This window comes from Vipera ursinii, assembly GCF_947247035.1.
Source record: "Vipera ursinii genome assembly, contig: SUPER_3_unloc_1, whole genome shotgun sequence".
In the NCBI taxonomy this organism is placed as follows: domain Eukaryota; kingdom Metazoa; phylum Chordata; class Lepidosauria; order Squamata; family Viperidae; genus Vipera; species Vipera ursinii.
Genome location: NW_028148452.1, coordinates 251,556 through 279,055, shown reverse-complemented (window position 1 = coordinate 279,055; position 27,500 = coordinate 251,556). Strand labels below are relative to the sequence as shown.

The window sequence follows — 27,500 nt, the reverse complement described above, 5'->3', positions numbered from 1 at the left end:
CTTGGTAACCTGGCTGTCAAGTGATTCTGGCTTCTCCATTGACTTTACTCGTCGAAAGGTCACAAAAGGTGAACACGTGACACACATACCCTCCTCCCCCCCCCGGGGGTGCTGCAATCGTCATAAATATGAGTCAGTTGCCAATCATCTAAATTTTGATCAGGTCACCAAGGGGGATGCGGGGATGGGAAGGGAAAGAAAAGAGAAGAAAGAAAGAAAGAAAGAAAGAAAGAAAGAAAGAAAGAAAGAAAGAAAGAAAGAAAGAAAGAAAGAAAGACAGAAAGAAAGAAAGAAAAGGAGGGAGGGAGGGAAGGAGGAGATGTATGATGGAAAGGAAAGGAAAGGATGGAAGAAAGAAAGAAAATGAAAGAAAGAAAGAAAGAAAGAAAGAAAGAAAGAAAGAAAGAAAGAAAGAAAGAAAGGGAGGGAGGGAGGGAGGGAGGAGATGTATGATGGAAAGGAAAGGAAAGGAAAGGAAAGGAAAGGAAAGGAAAGGAAAGGAAAGGAAAGGAAAGGAAAGGAAAGGAAAGGAAAGGAAAGGAAAGGAAGAAAGAAAGAGAGAGAGAGAGAGAGAGAGAGAAAGAAAGAAAGAAAGAAAGAAAGAAAGAAAGAAAGAAAGAAAGAAAGAAAGAAAGAAAGAAAAGGAGGGAGGGAGGGAGGAGATGTATGATGGAAAGGAAAGGGTGAAGAAGGAAAGGAAAGGAAAGAAGGAAAGGATGAAAAAGGGAAGGGAAGGGAGGGAAAGAAGGATGAAGAAGGAAAGGAAAGGAAAGGAAAGGAAAGGGGACAGGAGGAAGAAAAAATGAAATGAAAAGAGGAAAGGAAGGGAAAGGATGAAGAAGGAAAGGGAAGGAAAGGAAAGAAGAAAAGGATGAAGAAGGAAAGGAAAGGAAAAGGAAAGGAAAGGAAAGGAGGAAGAAAAAATGAAATGAAAAGAGGGCAGGAAAGGAAAGGGACAGCAATGAAATGGAGAACCACCTCAAATAATAAGATAGCATGAAAACAGCTTTGCTTCGCTTACACCCCCGTATTTCTCAACCGTTAGTAACTTTAAGATGTCTGGGCAAATTCCGAGAGTTGAAGCCCAGCCACCTTCAAACTGCCCCGTAGCCCTTCCGTGGACCAAGGACCGTGCATGGTGAGCTTCTAAAGATGGCCTCTCGGACACCCTTGCTCTTTCTGGTTCGCAAATCCTAAGAAATCCCCTGGAACTGTGCTCAGGTGGAGCAGAGAGGCACAAATGGCCAGTGGGCTGGTCTTGGCACAACAAGAACAACAACAACAACAACACACACACACACAAAGATTGTGTGGGCCAGCAATAAAAATTTCCACCCTGGCAAAATTCTGTTGAGGTTTATGGTGATAGGAAGAGGTCAATTTGCAGCTCCCGGAGACACCTAGTGGCCAAAGTGTGCCACTGCTAATCGATGCGTAATCGCAACACACAACGAGTTGACTTACGGAAGGGTTTTATTTGTCTGCTCTGCTGATTGAAGATGCTTCCTTAAAATCAGGGCTCTTCAAACTGGGCAGCTTTAAGACTTGTGGACTTCAAATCCCAGAATTAAGTTTCTCCTTAATTCCAAGCTGCTTCTCTCCTTGATTACTTTCCGTCCATTGTTTCTTGTCCTGCCCTCTGGTGCTTTGGAGAATAAGTTGACTCCCCCCCCTCATTTGTGGCACCCCCTCAGATACTGGAACACCGCTATCATGGCACCCCTAGTCCTTCTTTTCTTTAGACTAGCCAAACCCAATCCTGCAGCCGTTCTTGCTATGTTTTAGTCTCCAGGCCTTTAATTGGGCAAGAAGCAATGGAGGGAAACTAATCAAGGAGAGAAGCAACGTAGGACTAAGAAGAAATTTCCTGACGGTTAGAACAATGATTCAGTGGAACAACCTGCCTCCGGAAGTTGTGAGTGCTCCAACACTGGAAGTTTTTAGGAAGAGATTGGAGAGCCATTTGTATGAAATGGTATACTGTACAGTTTCCTGCCTGAGCAGGGGGTTGGACTAGAAGACCTCCAAGGTCCCTTTCCAACTCTTCTCTTCTCTTCTCTTCTCTTCTCTTCTCTTCTCTTCTCTTCTCTTCTCTTCTCTTCTCTTCTCTTCTCCATTCCATTCCATTCCATTCCATTCCATTCCATTCCATTCCATTCCATTCCATTCCATTCTATTCTATTCTTCATTCTTCTATTCCATTCCATTCCATATTTTCTATTCTATTCTATTCTATTCTATTCTATTCTATTCTATTCTATTCTATTCTATTCTATTCTATTCTATTCTATTCTATTCTATTCTATTCTATTCTATTCCATATTTTCTATTTTATTCTATTCCATTCTATTCTATTTAGTCGCTCTTCTCTGCTCTGTTTCCAGAGTCCCAACATCTGCTTTATACTCCGGCGACCAATTCTGGATCCAATATTCCGAGTGTGGGTTGCTGTTTGGTTTTTGCTCTTGTTTCTTCTCCTGTCTATTTTTTTTGCCAGAAATGTCATTTCCCCTAAGAGTCTCCAGACTATCTCTCTCCTTCACTTCTTTTTCCCCCTTCTTCAGTAATCCCTCTCTCTGCCCACCCACCCACCTACCTCCCCAACCTCCCCTTCATACCTGCCAAAAGGAGGACTTAAGTAACCATAGACATGTTTTTTGGGGCAAACTGTCTGCTTTTGGCTTAGCTCCACCACAGCGCCAAGGTCGGCGTAGCGGGTGGGCAAGGGAAGGTCTTAGTCATTGTCCACATGGTGGGCTGAAATATGAAGCTCCACATTTGCCAGCTCAAAATAGCAAGTGAAAGGCAGAGGCATGTTGTTTTTGCTAACTGCGCTGTTGCTAAGAAACCATGATTGCAGGAATGGGAGCCCACCAACGAAGTGACAGTTGCCAACCATGATTAGCTGACTTGAGGGGCTTAGAGCAAACATGACTTGGGCGATAGAGAGGGGGTACCTTCTGCAGGGCCTACCTTAGATTTCAGGGGAGGACCTTCCAACCTTTGAAGGGCCTCTTGGAGACCTCAAGGGAGAGACTGAGATGGAAAAAAAATAAAGCCAATCTGGATCCTTCAGAAACTGGAAGAGGTACATTCTGGGGTATTAGCTTCCAAGGACCCGTTAGTGGTAACTGAAAGTTAGTAATCTCAGTTTGTAAGATCTTGGAACTGTCACTATTTGAGACAGAAGTAAGACAGGGAACAGGGATCCCCATCTCCTACCATCAAATTCCAACCCATCCCAACCCACCTTAACATAACTCAACCCATTCCAACCCAACCAGTCCCAACTGAACCCAACCCATCTAAACTTAAAGCCAATCTGGATCCTTCAGAAACTGGAAGAGGTACATTCTGGGGTACGCGGCACTCGGGCTTCGACCCGCCAAACTGCCGATCTTCTGATCGACAAGCTCAGCATCCTAACCCACTGAGCCACCGCGTCCCTTTAAAAGTTAATAGTCTCCAGTTAAAATAGACACTATAGAAAAAAGACCTTTTGGGTCCAAAGCTTCTTTTCTCCCTCCCTCCCTCCCTCCCTCCCTCCCTCCCTCCCTTCCTTCCTTCCTTCCATCTTCACTCCTTCCTCCTTGTCTCCCTCCTTCCTTTCAATCATACTCCTTCCTCCCTCTCTCCTTCTCTCCCTCTCTCTCCCTCTCTCCCTCCTTCCAAACATGCATCTCCTTTCCTCTCTCCATCCCATCTCTCCCTCCCTCTCTCCCTCCCTCCAATCATACATCTCCTCCCTCCCTTCCTCTCTCCTCCCTCCCTCCCTCCCTCTCTCCTTCCTTCCAGTCATACATCTCCTCCCTCCCTCCCTCCCTGGAATCTATGAATGTTCACCACGAAGATTTTGGTTTTTTGGAATTTAGCAAGAAAATAAGACACTTGAACCCTAATCCAGTGTTTCACCTGAGAGTTGCAGCAGAAGTCCGACAGAGCAAACGTTTAAAGGCAAAAATCTTCTTTTTGAGGGAAGGGTCTTCTCAGGCGTTTTTCTACAAACCCCGGTGTGGCACTGAGCAGGTGGAAACATTTTGTGTCTCAGTTCAGCTGCCGAGCCAAGAGCGGAGTGAATTTATTGCCAGCTCTGCTGGAAATCCAGGTGCTTTGCTGACATTTTTTTTTTCGTTTTATGTGCTGGTGTAGTTAAGCACCTCTCTCACTCCCTCTCTCTCTCTCTTCCTCTCTCTCTCTCTCTCTCTCCCTCTGTCTCTCTTTCTCTTTCTCTCTCTCTCTCCCTCTCTCTCTTTTACGTTTGCATGCCAAGCTGGAGGGGAGATTAAAGCTGCCTCTCTTCCTTGCAGTAAAATCTGCCAGACGGGGCTCCCGTTTAAGGCAAATCGATCCTGGGCTCTAACAGGCGAAAAAAAAACCCAGCATCCTATTAGCAAGGATGTTTAGTTAAAGTTGGTTGGCTACTCAGAGGAGCCTGGCAGGGTGAGAGCGGTAGGAAGCCAACAGAGAAAGCGTGGCCAAGTCCTTCTGTGTGGTTTTACATACAGGAGTCAACCAGCACGGTTCTCCAGGGAAGACAGCTGTTGCGGATGATGGGATTATGGGATGCGGGGTGGGTGGGTGGGGGAATGGTTTGCCCTGGCAAAGGTTGATAATCTGCAGAAAAAACAACACTTGTTTATCCCAGCCAGCCCTAACCGTAACCTTATGTAAAAAGAGACCAAACCCCACTCCCTTTTAACACGGATGATGTTACCTAGGTTGGTAATGAACCGTCTGCAGGAAAACAGCCAAGTTCAGAGAGCACCAAGGACACCATAGTCATAATCCTCCTACTCCTCCTACTCCTCCTACTCCATTTTATTAAAAGTCAAAAGTTCATGGCTCTCAACCTACAACTCCCTTCCCCCCCCCTAATTACTGATAGTCAGTTTGGTCTGGTGCAGGGGTAGGCAACCTCGGCTCTTTTATGACTTGTGGACTTCAACTCCTAGAATTCCTGAGTCAGCTATGCTATGCTGGCTCAGGAATTCTGGGAGTTGAAGTCCACGAGTCATAAAAGAGCCGAGGTTGCCTACCCCTGGTCTGGTGGTTAAGGCGCCAGGCTAGAAAGTGGAAGATGGTGAGTTCTAGTCCCGCCTTAGCAGTGGTGGGATTCAAATATGTGAAGAACCGGTTCTCTGGGTGAATGCAGCTTCTGGAAGTCCATTCTGGGCCTGGGCAACAAAAAATTAGCTACCGGTCCATCAATGGAGGCTTTTAAGGAGAGACTGGATAGTCACTTGTCTGAGATGGTATATAGCAGACATGTCAAACACAAGGCCCGGGGGCCAGATCCGGCCCATGAAGTGGTTTCATGTGGCCCGTGAAGCTATCCTGGAAACAGTGAAGGAACGGCTCCCACTGCCTTGGCCCTGGCCCAGAGACCCTCAGATCTGTCCCACTCCTGCCCAGACCCCCATAGTCACCCTTGATGCGAACGATGTAGAGCTGGCCATGCCCACCCAGTAGGCCATATGCACTTTAGCCACACCCACCCAGTAGGCCACGCCCGCCCAGGCCACACCCACCCAGCCCCTTGAGGGCAACCACAATGCTGATGAATGAAATTGAGTTTGACACCCCTGGTATATAGGTTTTCCTGCATGAGCCGGGGGCTGGACTAGAAGACCTCCAAGGTCCCTTCCAGCTCTATTCTGATTGATTGATTGATTGTTTGCGTGTTACAGATTGCATGAGACACAACAGCTTAAGGACTCACAGCTAGAAGGAGACTTGTCCCAGAAATTGCTGGTCAAGATAGATAGAAAGCTTGATTCGGGGTGTGATGTAGACAAAAGGAAACCTTATAGAGATATGCATCCATGCCACCTGGTTCTAGTCAACCCAAGCGTATATTAATTAGACTCTTCTTCAGGTCTTTTAACACTAAGCATGGTCTATCTGTGTTCCAGGTTGTGTGTAACACACATTGTGGGTGGTATATGATGTACATGGCAGCGTGGGTGGTACTGAAGTGAGACCGTCCAACAGTTCTGCTTATTGCAGCTCTTCATGACAATCTACAGGCAAGGTCAGGTGAACATCTGTGCTGGTATTTAGAGAAAGTGTATTTGTGGAGATAGAGTTGGCTTATATGGCCTTGCTTGAAAAAACACCTTCAAAAGGAAGAAGATAGCTTGTGTCATAAGTGCTTAGCAGAGAAGGGAGGGGAGTGTATTACACAAGCAGGTGTGACCTTGGACTGTGAACAGAAGCTTCCATACGGTCTTAATATCTAAGCTAAGTAGCTGTCTTCCAGTATTTGAGGGGCTGTCACAGAAAAGAAGGGAATGTCTGTGGCCGGGGTCTTCAAACCTGGCCCTTTTGTGACTTGTGGACTTCAACTCCCAGAATTCCTCAGCCAGGCACGCTGGCTGAGGAATTCTGGGAGTTGAAGTCCACGAGTCACAAAAGGGCCAGGTTTGAAGACCCCTGGTCTAAGGAGATCCTCCATCCTCCAGCTCTGACTGGATGGTGAGGAATGGCAGGATTTATACTCCTTGCAGAGGGCCGGTCATTTGCATTCTTTTAGAGAGTAGTTGAGGCCACTTGGAGGTTCACCTGTGCCCTCAGGAACCATGTGTGCTTCAGTTTGAGATGGAGATAACACAGGCTCATCCCTTACAGCCTGCACCTGTCTTCAACAGCGAAGGGATACAGACAACATCCTACAGTCAAGAAGGCTCCACACACACTTGCACTAGTTAGGTGTCCCTGAGGACACAGGTAAACATCTAAGTCAGTGACGGCGAACCTTTTAGAGACCGAGTGCCCAAACTGCAACCCCAAACCCACTTATTTATCACAAAATGCCAGGGCTGCATCAACATTGTGGTGCCCTTGGAGGGGGAGGGGGCAGGGAGGCTTCTCTGAGTGCCGCCTCTGGTATGCAAAAACTGGGGGTGCCAAAATGGGCCACTGTGCTGCAAGGCGCCAAAATGGTCACCGCCACGCCGCGGGGTGCAGATACAAGGCGCTGCACCATGCAAGAACGGAGCAGGGTAGTGAGTGTCACGCAGGCACTAGCCCTGCCCTATTTGCAGCTGGGTGTGCTGGCGGCCCCATGCTCACATTCATGCATGTAAAATGCTTCCCCTTCCCTTTTCTTCCAGTTCACCAGTTGACAATGGTTGGTGACTTCTGCTCTATCACCTCTACTTGAGCTTCGCCTCCTTTGTGCTAGGTGGGGCTCCTGCTCTGGGTTGCAGTGGCGGCCTGATGGACCTGCTGTGGTGGCAGTGGCGCACGTGCCAACAGAGAGGGCTCTGAGTGCCACCTTTGGCATGCGTTTGTCACCACTGCTCTAAGTGTATGACTCATAATTTATCCTGGTCTTTTTTTACTTCCTCCCTAGAAATGCAAGGCAGCTGGTGTCTGTGTCTAAGGGTTGAACTTGAAGACTTTCAAGGTCTTCCCTTCCCATCCTATGATTCTAGGTTCTAGTGGTATCTTTTAGATCAGGAGTGTCAAACTGCTGGCCTGCGGGCTGGATGCGTCACGCCGAAACCGCGCCCACCCCATTGCCGGCAATGGGGGGAAAGTCACAATACATCGTGCGACATCACATGATGTTGCAAGTTTGACATGCCTGTCGTCAAGGCTGCTAACATCGGATGTTCTTGCTTGACAACATAGGGAGACGTAGCCTTCCTTTAACTCGTATATTACTTTTAGAGGTAAAATTAGTAGACGCTGGGGGAGTAGGGAGAATGTATCTCAAGACTGTTTGTAGTAAGAGAAGAGAAGAATTTGGCGGGTTGTTAAACACGAGGGAAAGCTTGCATGTTAAACTAATTGGAGAATGTGATTTATGACGTTAAAATTAAGGGAGGGATTTGTGTTTTGATACGATGTGTTCAGGGGAGGAGAATTCAGATTTTGGCTTCCAATATATACATGCCGAAGCTATGCAACTATAATAAAAGATTCTTTAAGGTAAAGAATGCCTTGAAGTTCTTTGAAGTACTGCATTTGTCAGAACCATGACACCTGTTTTAGATGTTCTTACAAGGCAGATCTGGGCCTCACTGCCTTTCGTCATTCTGCATTCTGCAAATTCATGAAATCTATGGTTTCTCTTCTCTCTGTAGGTTGCTTGTCCGAGCCACGAGGAAGAACCAGAATCCAGACGTGAGAAGGCTGGATTCATCTGCCACTGAACTGGGGCCCAGTTCTCTCTCTCTCTCTTTCTCCTGTTATGTCCAAGATCTGCACTTTGCCTGGCAATTGTTTTGAGTTCCAAAGGACCAGGGGACTAGGATGAGGAGGAGCAATAGATATTCCTTGAACCTGCTTTGGTTGTTGCCACCGTTCTTAGTGTGGACCGTGGTGGCCCTTGACTTGGGACCCCCGCCCTGCACCACCTTGGTCCAGGGCAAGTTTTTTGGATACTTCTCCTCTTTTGCTGTCTTCCCATTGAACGTTTCCCACTGCAATTGGATTATCCAGAACCCCGATCCTAGGAGATACACATTGTACATGAAGGTTTTGAAGCCCTTGGGCCTCTGCGACCACCAGCAGATACGCACGTACCAATTTGATTCCTTCTTGGAGTCTACGCGGACGTACCTGGGCATGGAGAGCTTTGACGATGTGTTGAACCTTTGCGACGGCTCTACCCGCTATGCCTTCCTCCAGTCAAACAAGCAGTTCCTCCAGATGAAGCAGACTCTGTCCAAAGTGGATAGCGGGTGGATCAGGTGGAAACCAGCCAAGATTCAGGAAAAAGACTTCTCGGTTGAGTATCTTGTGGTTGGCAACAGAAGCCCTAGCAAAGCTGCTTGCCAGATGCTGTGCAAATGGCTGGATACTTGCTTGACCACTAGCAGCAGCTCACACCCTTGTGGCATCATGCAGACACCATGCTCTTGTTTCAGTGGAGAGGTGCTGGATCAACCCAGTGAGATCCTTGGCTTAACCAAAAAGCAGGACAATTGTTTTAAGGATGGGATTTACTTGGAGAATTGCATGAGTTCTACCAAGGACACCACTGGGCTGGATTTCTTGGGTAAGTAAAGTGGTTGATGCTTTGATCAAAGGACCCCACAGAATGTTTGCCTAACTGGGTGATGTGATGTGATTTCTTTTCTTTTAAGCTGTTAGGGTGGCCATCACGAATGATTTTATTGTCCAAGTTAATTTGCTTTGATTTAAACCAGTTATGACCAGCAGCATAGATCTATCTTGACTTGACTTTGAAAGGAACTGATCAATATACAAGTAATCCTCCACTTATAACCATTCATTTAGTGGCTGTTCGAAGTTACAATGGCCCTGAAAAAAAGTGATTATGGGGTCAAAGTTTGGGTGCTTGGCACACAGCATCGGGTGATTGTTATGAGAGAAATCTTCCATTACATAGTAAATAAGTTGAAGGGCTTGATTCCCAGACTTCACAACTCACTCCTGCAAATGCACATTTTATTCATTAATCAGTGGAACAAGCTGCCTCCACAAGTTGTGAATGCTCCAACACTGGACGTTTTTAAGAAGAGACTGGACAACCACTTGTTGAAGTGGCATAGGGTTTCCTGTCTGAGCAGGGGGTTGGACTGGGTGACCTCCAAGGTCCCTTCCAACTTTATTATTATTGATCATCGGACAGTCAGCCAGATGTTCAGACTGGATTTGGCATTTTTGTCTACCTATTGAGTCCTTCCCAAGGACCTGGGATAGGCAGATGTGGATGTTTGATGGTGTTACAGATCTCGTCGCAGGATGGAAGCAGTTCCTAGTAAGGCTGCCTTTTGCAATTGACTGATGAAGAATTTGTCAATGCTGATGATGGTGTTCAAGTGGTGCTCCAGTTGTTTTGGGATTGTGCCCAAGGCACTTATGTTGTTGTTGTTGTTGTTGTTATTATTATTATTATTATTATTATTATTATTATTATTATTATTATTATTATTATTATTATTATTATTCCCCTGGGTCTGTAGGCAAGCCAAGAAACAGAAATGGCCGAAGCATCATGGGTTTCTTTTCAGCTATGACAATGTGTTTATGATAATTGTAGTGTTCTGAGGTCATGTAATCTCCAACTTGGCCAACTCTGTGTATTCTACTCTACTCTACTCTACTCTACTCTACTCTACTCTACTCTACTCTACTCTACTCTACTCTACTCTACTCCACTCCACTCCACTCCACTCCATTCCATTCCATTCCATATTTTCCATTCCATTCTATTCCATTCCATATTTTCTATTCCATTTCTTTCCATTCCATTCCATATTTTTTATTCCACTCCATATTTTCTATTCCACCCCATCCCATCCCAAAGCTCCCTTAACAATTTGTTCTGATTAACTGGATGTCTATATAGCTTTAATGAGACAATGTGACTCACATGCAAATATTCAGATTTGCCACTGGTAGGTGGACAAGACTTGGCTTCAACACCTCTCTTTTTGTGTTTGCTTGTTCCTACTCAAAAGGAAATTCTCCTTGCAAAAAAAACCAAATCTGGATTCTCTCCCTCCTACCCCCACATCCATAAAATTATGGTGGACTTGACAGCCTGATGTTGCTTCAAGAGTTGTTTTTATGCCTATTCCTTTTGAAAAGAATCATACAACATCTCGGCAATTTCAAGTTGTCCTAACATTTTTTCTGAATGTAAAATGAAAATCAAGAGGATAGCAAAAGAGGGGGAAACTAGCAAACAAGGAAGAGAGAAGGAAATGTTTCCCCAAAGCTCCTGAGAGCAGGACAAGAAATAAGATGCAAAGTTATCAAGGAGAGATCCAACCTAAATTAAGGAGAAACTTCCTAACAGTGAGGACAATTGACCAGTGGAACAGCTTGCCACCAGAGGTTGTGGGTGCTCCATCACTGGAGGTAGCTGTATCCTCTGCCACTTTGGAATGGACTAGAAGACCTCCGAGGTTCCCTTCCCAGCTCTATTCTGATTGATCGATCTTTCATCTTTAGTTTGGATCTGGGTGGGGTTTGGATTCAACTCCGATTCATGGAGCTGCAGGTGTCATGCCTCCGTCAGAGCCAGAATCTGCAGAGGAAAATGAGCTGGAACGGGACCCTATGGAGGTCAAGGGAGAGGTCTCTGTGGCTTCACAGGAACATGGGGAAGAGCAGGCCGAGGCAGACCAGGGGCCTTCAGGATTGGGACCAGAGGAACAGGAGAGGCAGAGTTCAGGCGATGAGGAAGGGCCACCCCCACCTGATCCTCGAGCACGGAGAGTGGAGAGAAGGAGGGAACAACGCAGGCAGGCTCAACTACTCGGGAGGAGAGTGTCCTGCCCCTCTCCACAAGGCACATCTGGAGGCTGAGACTTAAGGAGACGCTGTGGGGAGGGGCATCTGTTGGGAAAAAAATGCTGATTCCTTGGAGTGTTGTGTGTGTGGTTGCTGATCTCTTGTTCTGTGACTTCTGCTTGGAAACCTGGAAACCGTTGGACTGACTGACCACGTTGCTTGGAGGTTCAAAGACCTCAGACTGCATTTTGGCTTCTCTTCTGAAACTGCTCAGGCAAGCGTGTATTCACACAGACTCCTTAGGTTTATGATGTGTATGTCATTCCTTGTTATCTCTGTGGCCTTGAGTAAATTCTGCTTCTAATCAGACTGTATGTGGAACTACTTGCGGCCAGAGGTGGCTGAAGGGGTGTGCGTGTCTTCCTTTGTTTGGAGGCTCGCCAGAAACGTGGGAGCATTTGGGGGGAAAATTGGAGCAATTAAAGGGCAGTTTGAAGTGCCAGCTGACTGCATTGCCTCTGTGCTGTGCCCTGGGTCATCACAGGAGGTGTCTCCAAAGATGGCGGCCCAAGGAGGCCATGTTTTTTTTTCTTTCCACATGACCTTGCCTCATCTTTCTCTGGCTGTCTTCTCTGGGTCTGAAAGCAGATGGTGGAAACCAAAAGCAGGGACTGAGATCTCCGCAGAGTATCAATAAAGCCAGCGAATATCCCAACCTGTTGGACCGACAGCAGAAACCCTGGCAGCCAACGATATTGTCTTCGCAGATGCCAATGTTGCGCTCATCAATTTTGCATGCGATTTGCATGACTCACGCTGAGCATCAGAAGGGAAAGATAAATCCTCTCCCCTTCGCCCTGGAAGCAGAGAAGCCACAACGGTTCTTGCGAAGTCCGACAAGATCATCATTTGCTGGATGTAAGCGACCTCAGTTTTGATCTCCTCCGGGTGTCTGCAGCTCCTCCTCCCGTCGCATTTTGAACAGCCGATTGAAAGACACTGTCTCCTTCACGTCCAGGTTTGGTCGCCACGATATAAACAAGACGCTGAGCCTCTAGAAAGAGTGCAGAGAAGAGCAACAAAGATGATTAGGGGTCTGGAGGCTAAAACATAGAAAGAAAGGTTGTATGGCAAGTTTAATAAAGAGAAGGAGTAAGGGAGACATGATAGCAGTCTTCCAACATCTCAGGGGCTGCCCCAAAGAAGAGGGAGTCAAGCTCTTCTCCAAAGCACCTGAAGGCAGGAGAAGAAGCAACGGATGGAAATTGATCAAGGAGAGAAGCAACCTGGAACTAAGGAGAAACTTCCTGACAGTTAGAACAACTAACCAGTGGAACCACCTGCCTCCAGAAGCTGTGAATGATCCAACGCTGGAAGTTTTTAAGAAGAGACTGGACAGCCATTTGTCCAAAATGGTTTAGGATTTCCTGCCTGAGATGGTGGTTGGACTAGATGACCTCCAAGGTCCCTTCTGAGTCTGTTATTCTGTGTTCTATAGCTTCTAAGGGCTGCCCTGCCAAGACTGTGTTGGTGTAGTCTAGTGAAAAGGAGATGGGTCTGCAAGAAAATCACCAAGTTCAGAGAGCTCCAAGGACCCCACAGTCTTTCTCCTCCTCCTCCTCCTCCTCCTCCTCCTCCTCCTCCTCCTCCTCCTCCTCCTCCTCCTCTCTGCAAACCCCACTCCCTTCTAGCACTGATGATGTTAGCTATTTGGATAATGAAACGTCTGCAAGCAAATCGCCAAGCTCAGAGAGCACCAAGGGCCCCTTATACGAAGAACTGTACTAGGCATATACCATAGCATGTCTTAACAACCTGGACTGAGTGGATGAGATGCTGAATTAAAGCAAAAGTGTGATCCATAAAAGTTTTTATTGCAGCAGGGATGTACTGGGCACCCTGAGAATTCTGAAAGACCTGGATAGCTGACGTAGATATAGATGCATCGATTGTAGCTTTATTAACTTCAATACCCAGGTTGGACGTGCTCTTTTTAATCTTAATTATCTTTTGGTTGGTCTGAGTGATAGCCATGTTCTATGTACTATTGCCACGTTCTATTTAATAACCGGCAAGATTCCGCAGGACTTCAGTAGGAAGAGCTCGATTCGATTGAAGTTGCTCTAAGTTTGGTAATCACTATAAAGTTTAACCCTCCTGTTTATCTCTTTGTAGCTTTAATTTACAACAGTCTATTCACCCAAGCCTTAGCGCTAATGGCCTCAGGGTCTAAGCGGGCTAGCTGAACTGAGAACGTTTCACCTGTACTGACTGGGTTCAGTTGATCTTTTATTCCATGTGGTTTTATTTATCTTATATTATCTGTGATTTTATTTCCATGTTCTGTGCCGCATAACGCTGTCGAGGGATTGAAAAAGCCTTTTAACTACGAGGTCCTTGGTGCTCTTGGTCTATTTCTTGCTGACATTTCATGACCCAACTAGATAACATTATCAGTCCTACTGTAGAAGGCAGAAGGGTTTTCCTTCTTTGATCTATTAGCAGCTTGCCCTGTCAGTGTTGGTGGGAATGTTTTTTGGCTTGATTAGGCTGTTTTTTCTTATTTGTTTGTCTAGACCAGGGGTCTTCAAACTTGGCCCTTTTATGACCTGTGGACTTCAACTCCCAGAATTCCTCAGCCAGCATGACTGGCTGAGGAACTCTGGGAGTTGAAGTCCACAAGTCATAAAAGGGCCAAGTTTGAAGACCCCTGGTCTAGACTGATGGTTCTAACACTGACAGGGTGAACCACTTGTATATAAAGAGAGACTCGCTGCTAGCACTGCTGATGTTATCTGGGCAATCAAATGTCTGCAAGCAAAACAACCAAACTCAGAGAGTAGCAAGCACCCCACAATCCTCCTCCTCCTCCTCTATGGACCCCACTTCCTTCTAGTACTGATGATGTTACCTAGTTGGGTAATGAAACATCTGCAAGAAACCAACGAAGCTCAGAGAGCATCAAGGATTGCATAGTTCTCCTCCTCCTCCTCCTCCTCCTCCTCCTCCTCCTCCTCCTCCTCCTCCACCTCCTCCTCCTTTCCTTCTCTGTCTCCCCATCCCAAACCCCTTCTAGTGCTAATGATGTTACCTAAATGGGCAGTGAAACATCTGCAAGAACACAACCAACTCAGAGAGAACCAAGGACCCCACTGTTTGCCTCTCTGCAGATGCCACTCCCTTCTAGCACTGATGATATTACCTAGGTGGGTCATGAAACATCTGCAAGAAAGCCACCAAGCTCAGAGAGCACCAAGGACCCCACAGTTCAACCTAGAGCTACAGATATTCTCTCCCATTAGTCTTTTACCCTAACCTAGTATGGTGGTTACTAGTATGATCCTGGGAAACAGGAAGTAATCAAGAAGATAGTGTCCGTAGGAAGTAAAGTATGGTTGACACTTCCTACTTCACATACGTGCCCGCACACACACACACACACACACACACACACACACACACACACACAAGCAAAGACTTCCTTTTGGATTCTTTTGCCCTCTCTAGAAGAGAAAATGCAAAATGTGTTGGACCTTCCGATGATACGTCTTTGAAAGGGTAGAAAATGCCAATAGACACCAAGCATTTCGTTCTCTTTTTCATGGATCTTTCTGCTCATCAGCTCCCAAAGGAGCTGTGGCCCAAATAAAGGACCTTTCAATCAGCCGATGTTGCCATTCCACATTCGTTGCTGTGGTGGTCTCCTTTTAATGCACAGAACTCCATGTCATACAATAGCAATTTTGTGTGGTGCACACCTCATGAATTCAAGGCTCATCGCTGTCACCACATGACTTACCCAACAACAACAACAACAACAACAATAAAGTTGGAAGGGACCTTGGAGGTCATCTAGTCCAACCCCCTGCACAGGCAGGAAACCCTACGCCATTTCAGACAAATGGTTGTCCAATCACCTCTTAAAAACTTTCAGTGTTGGAGCACCCACAACTTCTGGAGACAAGCCATTCCACTGGTTAATTTTTAATTTTTTCACTGTGAGGAATTTTTTTTCTTAGTTCTGTGTTGCTTCTCTCCTTGATGAGTTTCCATCCGTTGCTTCTTGTCCTGGCTTCAGGTGCTTTGGAGAAGAAGTGGAGCCCCTCTTCTTTGTAGCAGCCCCTTAGATATTGTAAGACTTCTATCTGAATAACAAAGTTGGGACCTTGGGTGTCATCTAGTCCAACCCCCTGCTCAGGCAGGAAACCCTAGACCATTTCAGACCAATGGCTGTCCAGTCTCTTCTCAAAAACCTCCAGTGTTGGAGCATTCAGAGCTTCTGGAGGCAGGTTGTTCCACTGGTTAATTGTTCCAACTGTCAATTCTAGGTTGCTTCTCTCCTTGATGAGTTTCCATCCGTTGCTTCTTGTCCTGCCTTCAGCTGCTTTGGAGAATAGCTTGACTCCCTCTTCTTTGAGGCATCCCTTGAGATCTTGGAAGACTGCTATCATGTCCCCCCTTGTCCTTCTCTTCATTAAACAATTTCAGACAAATAGTTGTCCAGTCTCTTCTTAAAAACCTTAAAAACCTGCACCCACAACTTCTGGAGGCAAGCAGTTCCACTGGTTCATTGTTCTCACTGTCAGGAAATTTCTCCTTAGTTTCAGGTTGATTCTCTCCTTGGTTAGTTTCCATCCGTTGCTTCTCGTCTTAACGTCTGGTTCTTTGGAGACTAGGTTGACCCTGTCTTCTTTGTGGCAGCTCCTCAAACATTGGAAGACTGCTATCATGTCACCCCTCAGCCTTCATTGCTCCAAAGACATGAGTGGATAATTCTGTAGGAGTTTCATCTCCTAAATGCCTCAAAAATACAGCATGATTTAGGGCCCTGGTATCAAAAGGCAAAGCGCTGCAAAAAAGAATGTGGCAGGATATAAAATCTGAACGGTGAGAGAGACTTGCTAAGTGGCCTTTGGCTATAGCAGAAAATCATTTACTTTTAGTCTGTTCCTAGCATGCATTTAATGATAACCCCATTCCGCTAAATTTCCACATTAGCTTGCAAATTAAAGCAGAGGCACGCATTTGCCTTTAGTTCACATGCAATTTTTGATAAGGGAGGAAATTTGGTCACAGCTGTCCTTAATGCAAGTATCTCTGCATGCTTTTTTTTTCCTTCCCCTAACTGAATTCATTTTCTGTGCAGCAGTGTCCTCAATCTACCCAATTTTGGTTTTGCTATTCCTGGATGAGAAATGGACTGCAAAATCTAGAGAAGGTTTTGCACTGATCTGAATGTTTTAGAAAATGTTATTTGGGATGGGATGGGATGGAGTGGGATAAGATGGGATGAAATGGAGTGGAATGGAATAGAAGAGAAGAGAAGAGAAGAGAAGAGAAGAGAAGAGAAGAGAAGAGAAGAGAACAGAACAGAACAGAACAGAACAGAACAGAACAGAATAGAAGGTGCAAGCTATATCTCTCTATTAATCTGATCCTTCTTGCTTGTTTTCTCCTCCTCCTCCTCCTCCTCCTCCTCCTCCTCCTCCTCCTCCTCCTCCTCCTCCTCCTCCTCCTCCTCCTTCTTGTGTGATTGGCTAACAACCTCATGTTTTGGGATTTAGAAATGGTTAACATTTGCCCGTCCTTATTTTAATGACCTGTCTGGCCTCAGGCTTGGCTCCAGACTATGTTGTGGTGATGGGATGTGCGCCAGGAGAAGGAATGTGTATGTGTGTGTGTGTGTGTGTGTGTAGGTGTAAGTGTAGGAGAAGAGCAGGCAGAGCTGGGCAAAGCAGAGTTAAATGTGGCAGTAGCTTAGAATTGTTATGTTGCCACAAATGGCCCAAGTCCAAAACCTCTTGAATTCCATTGATTCTTATTGGGTGCCAATTGAGTCCTGAACTTTAGTTGATTAGATCCTTCTGTATAGGCTTGAATAAATCTTCTATACAGTGACTTCGCATGTGGTCCTAATCCTTTGTGCCTGACAATAGGAGGAAATGCACCACAGTTTCCCAAGAAGCACCTCCCAGAGAGGGTCAATAGAATAGAATAGAATAGAATAGAATAGAATAGAATAGAATAGAATAGAATAGAATAGAATAGAATAGAATAGAATAGAATAGAATAGAATAGAATAGAATTGTAACAGAATAGAACAGAACAGAACAGAGTAGAGTAGAATAGAATAGAATAGAGTAGAGTAGAAATGTAACAGAATAGAATAGAACAGAACAGAACAGAACAGAGTAGAGTAGAGTAGAGTAGAGTAGAGTAGAGTAGAATAGAATAGAATAGAATAGAATAGAATAGAATAGAATAGAAAAAATGGTTGGAAGGGACCCTGGAGATCTTCTAACCCATCCCTCTATCTAAGGCAGGAGACCTCATCCCATCCCAGATTAATGTTTGTGCAGTCTCCTCTTTAAAACTTCCAGCATTGGAGCACTCCCAACTTCTGGAGACAGATTTTTCCACTGAACAAAGCAAACATATTCGTTCCACCATTAAATAGTTGGATTTGGGCAAAAATAAATAGCATGACACCCCCCCTCCCCACACATACCCCCTCTGTTGTCTCCTTCCCCCTCATCTCTATTTTTTAACACTGCTGCTGCTTCCCACACCCTTTTCAGAGAGAGGAAACTTCCACTCATGGAAAAAAACAAAGAACCTTTGAAATTGTTACGTATTGGGCTTTTGGAATATCACCACGTGCTCTGCTGGAGAACCAACGGTTCTCCAGCATCTCAGACAGGACGGCGCCAGTCCTACTATTGGTCAACTTAGGGCGGCAAGTATAGCTTCAATCCGATTGGTTAATACTATAGGGCCTGGCTCTATATATACATATATTTTAATTGTAAAGTTTTACAAAATTTTTAATAATAAACCCCCCTCCCCATCACCCCCCCTTCCCTCCCCCCCTGGACTTCCCAAAGCAGAATACAGGGTATTACATATAGTAATCTTATGCAAACATATGCTAAATATCTATTACAACGTTAACAAACCTTCCCCCCTTTAACTCCCTTATAACAAAACTAAAGTAATAATCATGTTTATGTTGTTTATGTTTATGTTTATTGGACTTCAGGACTCAGGGCGGTTCACAAGGGATTTAAAATAACAATACAACAATACAATTACAAAAGTTAAGAACATTTAAAATTAATTAAATTTAGTCCCTGAATAAAATAAAACCCCTGTTAAACTCCAATTAAAACCCAATTAAAATAAAGTTACAATTAAAATGCTCAGTCCTGGCCGGAAAGCTCAAAGAGCCAGGTTTTCAGGTCCTGGCTAAACGAACGCAGATCGGGGGCGGTCCAGAGTTCCACAGGTAAGTCATTCCAAAGGGCAGGCATGCCCACAGAGAATACCCTCCCTCTGGGGATAACCCGCCGGCATTCCTTGACCGGCGGTACCCTAAGAAGGCCCTCCCTGTGGGAGCGCACAGGACGATGGGAATTTGAGGCTGGCAGCAGGTGCTCCCTAAGATAATCCAGACCCATGCCATTTAGGGCTTTGTAGGTCATCACCAGCACTGTTGTGATTCAGGGTCAGCCTGTGGGTTCAGCAGTTGGATCGGACGACTCAGAGGAGGAGGAGGGGGGTGTTGAAGAGCTTGCTGAGGGGATTGGACAGCTTGATGAGAGCCCTCAGCCAGGCCCCTCTCATCTGGTCACGACGCAGACCCAGCTGTGTGAGCCTGACAGCGTGGATGAAGATGACCCACAGCTGGCCCTGTTCAAGGACGCCCGACACAGGAGGCAGTCAGTCAGGAGTAAACAGAGGAAGGCAATGGGGCTCCTCGGAAGGAGGCAGAGAGAAGCCACGCCCTGAACTGTATAAAAGGGGAATGCATGGGAGGGCTGGTTTGCTGAAGGCAACCACTTGATTAATTCCTGTTTCATAGCTCCTGTTTCATGGTTGGTGTCTTGTTTTGCTCTGTTTTATGTTAATAAATTTGGCAGGCTTAATTCCAGCCTCTTGCCGTTTGTAAAGGGGTTGTCCCTGCCTTTTCTGCAGGGCCGGTAGCAGGCTGGTACAGAACAAACACCTTGAATCTCACCCGGAGGGCAACCGGAAGTCAATGCAGCTCGCGGAGCAGAGGTGTTACACGGGAGTATTGGGAAACCCGATAACACTTCTATAATAACACTTCTATAATTGTTAAGAATTATTCATATGCTATTTGAAACTTTTTAGTCCCATATTTGTTTTGAATATAATCAATCCATGTTTTCCATTCCAAAATATATTTTTCTGGTGACTGTTCTTTTGAGCATGCTGAACCTTTTGCCATTTCGGCTACGTCCACTACTTTAAGTATCCATTGTTCTATTGTAGGTAAATCTTCTTCCTTCCAACGTTGCGCCACCAACAGTCTGGCTCTATATATATTGAGGCAGGGTGAATCCAATCTCTCAGTACAGTTTCTGCTGAAACAAAGCATGTGTTCTTCTGTACTCCTCTGCGTGTTCTCGTTCCTGCCCATCAGAGCCCATGATATAATGGAAATGTTCATGTTTTAATTAATGGACTTCATCATATCAGCTTTATATTAAGCAATCAAAGGAAGAAGGCCAACCAATTTGGTGTTTGCTTGTGGATGAAAAGAGTGTTTGGAAGACGGAAGGAGGACTAGATCTTCCGAGCCACTGTCTGACCAGTCCCTAATCCTGCTTTTTTGATCAGGGTTGCTAATGCTTTAGGGAAAGCTAGATAGGGGAATCCATGCAGAAAATCCATATGGTATAATAATAGTAATAACAACAACAACAACAACAACAACAACAACAACAACAACAACAACAATAACAATAATAATAATAATAATAATAATAATAATAATAATAATAATAATAATAAAGTTGGAAGGGACCTTGGAGGTCATCTAGTCCAACCCCCTGCTCAGGCAGGAAACCCTAGACCATTTCAGACAAATGGCTGTCCAGTCTCTTTTTACAAACTTCCAGTGTTGGAGCATTCACCACCTCTGGAGGCAGGTTGTTCCACTGGTTAATTGTTCTGTCAGGAAGTTTCTCCTTAGTTCTAGGTTGCTTCTCTCCTTGACTAGTTTCCACCCATTGCTTCTTGTCCTGCCTTCGGGTGCTTTGGAGAATAGCTTGACTCCCTCTTCTTTGGGGCAGCCCCTGAGATACTGGAAGATTGCTATCATGTCAACCCTTAGTCCTTCTGTTCATCAAACTAGACAGACCCAATTCCAGCAACAGTTCCTTATATGTTTGGGCCTCCAATCCCCTGATCATCTTTGTTGCTCTTCTCTGCAACATCCCCAAAGTCTCGTGTTCGAAATTCAGGCATTCGGCAACCGGCATGTATTTCTGTTCAAGTTGTTTTTATTCATTGACCAAAATATAAAATACCAAAATGCAAAATATTTCTGTATCTTGGGAATCGGCCTGCATTTAGGATCATTGAGGCATCTGGGAGGTGAAGTGATTGGCAACTTTCCTAGCGTACTTCTTGACAATGTTAATGGGGGAAGTCAGATCTGCTTAAGGACAGGATGATTCGCTTAAGGACGGCAGGGATTTGCTTAACACCCATGGCCAAAAAGTTCATGTAAATGGGCGCGGCTCGCTAAATAACTGCCTTGCAGAAATTCTGCTCCCCGTTGTAAGTCAAGAATTATCTTTACATCAAAGGGCTCATTTTGCTTCGAGTCTCACTTGATTGAAGAAGGAAGCTCTTTCTGAACTCATGAAAACCCGTTACCGATAGTTCTCGACTTACAAATGTTTTAGTGACCGTTCAAGGTTACCGCAGCACTGGAAAAAAGTGACTTACACTCATTTTTCACCCTTGCGACCATTGCAGCACTGCCATAGTCACATGATCAAAATTCAGATGCCTGGCAACTGACTCGTATTTATGACGGCTGCATGTGTCTTGGGGTCAGGTGATCCCCTTCGGTGATCTTCTGAGAAGCAAAGTCAATGGGGAAGCCAGATTCACTTAACAACCATGCTACTAACCGTGCTACTAACCGTGCTAATAGAATAGAATAGAATAGAATAGAATAGAATAGAATAGAATAGAATAGAATAGAATAGAATAGAATAGAATAGAATAGAATAGAATAGAATAGAAAATATGGAATGGAATGGAATGGAATGGAATGGAATGGAATGGAATAGAATAGAATAGAATAGAATAGAATAGAATAGAATAGAATAGAATAGAATAGAATAGAATAGAATAGAATAGAATAGAATAGAATAGAATAGAATAGAAAATATGGAATGGAATGGAATGGAATGGAATGGAATGGAATGGAATAGAATAGAATAGAATAGAATAGAATAGAATAGAATAGAATAGAATAGAATAGAATAGAATAGAATAGAATAGAATAGAATAGAATAGAATAGAATAGAAAATATGGAATGGAATAAAATGGAATGGAATAGAATAGAATAGAATAGAATAGAATAGAATAGAATAGAATAGAATAGAATAGAATAGAATAGAATAGAATAGAATAGAATAGAATAGAAAATATGGAATGGAATGGAATGGAATGGAATGGAATGGAATAGAATAGAATAGAATAGAATAGAATAGAATAGAATAGAATAGAATAGAATAGAATAGAATAGAATAGAATAGAATAGAATAGAATAGAATAGAATAGAAAATATGGAATGGAATAAAATGGAATGGAATGGAATAGAATAGAATAGAATAGAATAGAATAGAATAGAATAGAATAGAATAGAATAGAATAGAATAGAATAGAATAGAATAGAATAGAATAGAATAGAATAGAATAGAATAGAGTTGGAAGGGACCTTGGTGGTCTTCTAGTCCAGCCCCCTACTCAGGCAGGAGAACCTATTCCATTTCAGACAAGTGGCTGTCCAGTCTCTTCTTAAAAACTTCCAATGGTTCACTTAACAACTGCAGCAGGAAAAGGCCGCAACATGGGGCAAAACTCACTGAACGAATGTTTCATTTATGGCCAAAAGTGCTCTCTCTGGCTGTGTGTCTAAGGCAAGGCTGGGACTCACAGTCCCCCTGGTTTAGTTGTAGCGCCTTTAATTGCTATGCCGCACTGACTCTCAGGCTGTGTCTTGGCTTATTAATGAAAAATATTCAGCGACAGCAGAGTAGTGAATGCAAGAGGAGTGTGTTTTAAATAGATGGAAGAGATGGATAGGAATTCAGATCTTACGTCTTTCTGCATTTGGGCAGCGTGATGTGCTGAGGTCTTCTCATTTTGGAGCAGATGGAATGTTTAATGCCTGGGCACTTTAACAACCAAACCTACCTGATTCTTCTCCTCCTCCTCCTCCTCCTCCTCCTCCTCCTCCTCCTCCTCCTCCTCCTTCTTCTTCTTCTTCTTCTCCTCCTCCTCCTCCTCCTCCTCCTCCTCCTCCTACTCCTACTCTCCTCCTCTTCCTCCTCCTTCTTCTCCTTCTCCTACTCCTCCTTATTCTTCTCCTTCTCCTTCTCCTTCTCCTTCTCCTTCTCCTTCTCCTTCTCCTTCTCCTCCTCCTCCTCCTCCTCCTCCTCCCTGTAAGCGCACCAAGTTGGGTCATGAAATATCTGGAACAACCAAGCTCAGAAAGCACCAAGAACCCTACAATTCTTCTCCTTCTCCTTCTCCTTCTCCTTCTCCTTCTTCTCCTTCTCCTTCTCCTTCCCCTTCTCCCCCTCCTTCTCTTCTCCCCCCCTCTTCTTTTTCCTAATTTGCCAAAGGTTATTAGTCTCCAACATCCATGCATTTGAATGATCACTCTCTCTGGGACCTTGGGGGGTTAAAACTGCAAGCTGTGGAAAGCCTTGCACGTATTTGACATCCCAACCTCATGCAATCCCCAATCAAGTTGAGGTTTCCTTTTTTGGTTGTCGTTTTTAAGCCCTCCCTGCTAAATATTTAGAAGCCTCTTTCCAATGTCTCATTAAAAAGGTAAAGGTTTCCCCGCACACGCGTGCTAGTCATTTCCGACTCTAGGGCCAGTGCTCATCTCTGTTTCAAAGCCGAAGAGCCAGCGCTTGTCCGAGGAAGTCTCCGTGGTCATGTGGCCGGCATGACTAGACGCCAAAGGCGCATGGAACGCTGTTACCTTCCCACCGGAGTGGTCCGTATTTTTCTACTTGCATTTTTACGTGCTTTCGAACTGCTAGGTTGGCAGAAGCTGGGATGAGTAACAGGCGCTCACTCTGCTACGCGGCACTCGGGATTCGACCCGCCAAACTGCCGACCTTCCGATCGACAACTTCAGCGTCCTAACCCACTGAGCCACCGCATCCCTTCTCATTACCTGGACAGAATTTCATCTCACCTCAGTCATGACCGGATCATCGGTGGAATATTTTTAGACATGCCGATAAAAAGGACTCTGCCGCTCTCGACAGCTGACCTTGCCTACGAGAGCTGACACCGTGTAGCTTCGATGTGGGAATGGGTGCACCTTGCAGGTGTGCCTTCCCAAGAACACTGAGTCATCTCCGGAGAACAAGCATTCCCCGTAGAAAAAAAAAAGTACACATGTCATTTTCTTCCAGCTTGCTGCAAGCCGGGAATAACTCTGAATAATTGTGAGCGTGTGAGAGAAACAGCCTTCCTGATTGCTTGGATTTTTTTAAAAAAAATTTTTTAATCTGATGTGCCAGCATGCTACATGCACCCGAGGGGATTGGCAGAGAGAGCCGATCATGCAATCTGCATCACAGCAGCCATGCAAATTCCACCCTTGGGGGCTCTGCAATAAAGATCAGCGAGCGTGGCGATGTTCCAAGGCATGTTCTGTCATTTTCAGAAAGGAAAAAAAAAATGTCTTAATTCTGCAGCTGTCTCTTGGGGTATTGGCTGTTTTTTCTGAATGTGGACAATTTAATCAGACTAGAACTGGAAGGGACCTCGGAGGTCTTCTAGTCCAACCCCCCTGCTCAAGCAGGAGACCCTATACCATTTCAGACAAGTGGCTGTCCAGTCTCTCCTTAAAAACTTCCCGTGTTGGAGCATTCACCGCTTCTGGAGGCAAGGAGTTCCACTGGTTGATTGTCCTCACTGTCAGGAAGTTTCTCCTTAGTTCTAGGTTGCTTCTCTCCTTGGTTAGTTTCCAACCATTGTTTCTCATCTTCCCCTCTGGTGCTTTGGTGAACAACCTGCCCCCCTCTGCCTTGTGGGCAGCCCCTCAGATACTGGAGCGCTGCTATCATGTGTCCCCTATTTCTTCTTTTCTTTAGACTAGCCAAACCCAAGTCCCGCAGCCATTCTTTGTACGTTTTAGTCTCCAGGCCTTGGATCATCTTAATTGCTCTTCTCTGAATTTTTTTTCCAAACTCTCAACATCTTTTTTGTGATATGGTGCCCAAAATTGGCTGCAGCATTCCAGGTGTGTCCTTACTAAGGCTTTGTAAAGCAGTACTATCACATCTTGTGATCTTGATGTGGACTCTTCTGTTGAGGCAGGACTGCACTGGCTTTTCTGGCAGCTGCAACATACTACCGGCTCAATATTTAAGTGGTGGTCCAGCAGAACACATAGATCCTTCTCACAGACACCACTGTTGAGCCCGGTGCCGTCCAGACTGTACCTGTGCATTTGTCTGACCACGAGACATTACTTTTCGCATCACTCAACTGCCCCTTGTTCGACTGATGGAATGGAGGGTGGGGTGATTTGAACAAAGTTCGATCTGCTGAAGCAAAATAGAGACCTACAATCTCCACCCAGCCATATATATTTTCCCCCAATTCAGAATAGAACTGGAAGGGACCATGGAGATCTTCTAGTCCAACACCCCCCCTGCCCCTCTCAAGCAGGAGACCCTATACAATTTGAGACAAATGGCTATTCAATCTCTTCTTCTTTAATTCTTGTATAACAGGATAAAAGAGCTGGAAGGGACTTTGGAGGTCGTTAATCTAGTCCAACCCCTCGCTCAAGAAAGAGACCCTATTCCATAATAATAATAATAATAATAATAATAATAATAATAATAATAATAATAATAAGAAGAAGAAGAAGAAGAAGAAGAAGAAGAAGAAGAAGAAGAAGAAGAAAAAGAAAAAGAAAAAGAAAAAGAAAAAGAAAAAGAAAAAGAAAGAAGAAGAAGAAGAAGAAGAAGAAGAAGAAGAAGAAGAAGAAGAAGAAGAAGAAGAAGAAGAAGAAGAAGAAGAAGAAGAAGTAGTAGTAGTTGGAAGGGACCTTGGAGGTCATCTAGTCCAACCCCCTGCTCGGGCAGAAAACCCTATACCATTTCAGGCAAATGGCTGTCCAGTCTCTTCTTAAAACTTCCAGTGTTGGAGCATTCACCGCTTCTGGAGGCAGGTTGTTCCACTGCTTAATTGTTCTAACTGTCAGGAAGTTTCTCCTTAGTTCTAGGTTGCTTCTCTCCTTGACTAGTTTCCATCCGTGGCTTCTTGTCCTGCCTTCAGGCGCTTTGGAGAATAGCTTGACTCCCTCTTCTTTGGGGCAGCCCCTGAGAGATACTGGAACGCTGCTATCATGTCACCCCTCACCCTTCTCTTCATTAAACTACACATACCCAATTCCAGCAACCGTTCCCTATATGTTTTAGCCTCCAGTCCCCTAATTATCTTGGTTGGTCTTCTCTGTACCCTTTCTAGAGTCTCAACATCTTTTTTACATCGTGGTGACCAAAACTGGATGCAGTATTCCAGGTGTGGCCTTACCAAGGCCTTGTAAAGTGGTATTAGTACTTCACTTGATCTTGATTCTATCCCTCTGTTAATGCAGACTAGCACTGTGTTACTAAGGCTTTATAAAGTGGTACTAATACTTCATGTGATTTTGATTCTATGCCTCTGTTTATGCAACCCAGGATTGCATTGGCTTGTTTTTTTTTTTTGGCTGATGGCTCACGTTTGGATGTTGTAGCTCATATTTAAGGCTTGTAAAAGGAGCCACTGGATCACAGATTCCTCCTTGCCTAGAACAGTGTGAGCCCAGTTGGATACAATGAAATTGGTGATTCAGGCCATCCTGGATTTAGAACGAATCATTTATTTATAAAATACATTTCCATTCTTTATTCATTCATTTGCATTCATTTGACCAGCTGTCTGAGAGGAGTATAAATCCTCCCATTCCTCCACCCTCCAATCAGAACTGAAGAAGCTTCTGGGATGAGAAGCGAAACGTCTTCAAAAACAAACAAACAAGAGAGCCCACTTGCCTCCTGAAAAAAAAAAAGCGCCTTTGGGACAACCGTGACCTGGATGATGGAGGATCTCCACCGACGTTAAGCGAATCAGTGGAAACTCTAGCTTAGCAACTGCACGATTCGCTTAAAACCGTGACACAGATGGTGGTGAAATCAAGCACTTCACAACGCCTTCCTCAGCGGTGGAAATTCTGTCCAAATTTTGCTTGTAAGTCAAGGACTACCTATACACTAGATCACCCTCTACTTCCCCGAGAGAGGTTGGAAAAGCGATCATGTGATGTGGCTTCTCAAGCTGACTTCTTTCTAGTCTAATGACGAGAAGGACGAGGGTTGACATGAGAGCAGTCTTGCAATATCTCAGGGGTTGCCCCAAAGAAGAGGGAGTCAAGCTATTCTCCAAAGCACCTGAAAGCAGGACAAGAAGCAACAGATGGAAACTGATCAAGGAGAGAAGCAACCTAGAACTAAGGAGAAATTTCCTGACAGTTGGAATAATTAACCAGTGGAACAACCTGCCTCCAGAAGTGGTGAATGCTCCAACACTGGAAGTTTTAAGAAGAGACTGGACAGCCATTTGTCTGAAATGGTATCGGGTTTCCTGCCTGAGCAGGGGATTTGACTAGATGACCTGCAAGGTCCCTTCCAACTTTACTATTATTATCATTCTGGTGTAACCAGGTTAGGTTCTCTTCAAGGATCTAGCATTCGTCTTTCTGTGCTTCTTGCTGTTTGACCTGAATTCAAACTCATAACCAACTAAACATCTCCCCAAAGGAATATCTCATTCTTTTCTCATTCTCTGCCTCCCGCTGCTTGACCTGAATTCAAGCTGGCCTTGGAGGAAGAATACACATTGATTGCTATTCTCAGCTCAGACAGCAAACGGTTGGAAAAAGTATGCCAGACCTGCAGCCGTTCAGATTTCAAACCACAACGGTCATTTTTATTTACTCCGGTGATTTATTGCCCTGAAATCCTGATGCCCCGACTTCCTTTTCAGATATCGACCCAAGGAACAGCCAGCAAAGTGCTAAGAGTGAATTAAACAGATGGCTTGCAAAGAAATGTGGAAAAATAATGCTGCAAAAATTATTCAGGGTTTCAAAAACCATCCTCAGCCCAACAGGTCAAACGGGAAAAAGTGAGGACTTTGGCACAAAGTGTAAAGTGAA

The 27,500-nt window shown here is 44.8% G+C and overlaps 1 protein-coding gene and 1 long non-coding RNA gene across 2 annotated transcripts in view; one reads left to right on the top strand and one right to left on the bottom strand.

Moving 5' to 3' along the window:
- The window catches only part of LOC310639499, a 323,629-nt gene extending 303,562 nt beyond the window's left edge, over positions 1–20,067 (bottom strand). The window contains exon 1 of the long non-coding RNA XR_014492336.1: positions 19,970–20,067. This is a non-coding gene — a long non-coding RNA (uncharacterized lncRNA). The remainder of the gene's footprint in view (positions 1–19,969) is intronic.
- ADGRB1 (adhesion G protein-coupled receptor B1) overlaps positions 8,260–27,500 on the top strand; it is a gene marked incomplete at its 5' end in the record, with an annotated part of 259,043 nt that continues 239,802 nt past the window's right edge. The window contains one exon of the mRNA XM_083379962.1: positions 8,260–9,007. Within this exon, the coding sequence (XP_083236088.1) occupies positions 8,260–9,007 (748 nt within the window). The remainder of the gene's footprint in view (positions 9,008–27,500) is intronic.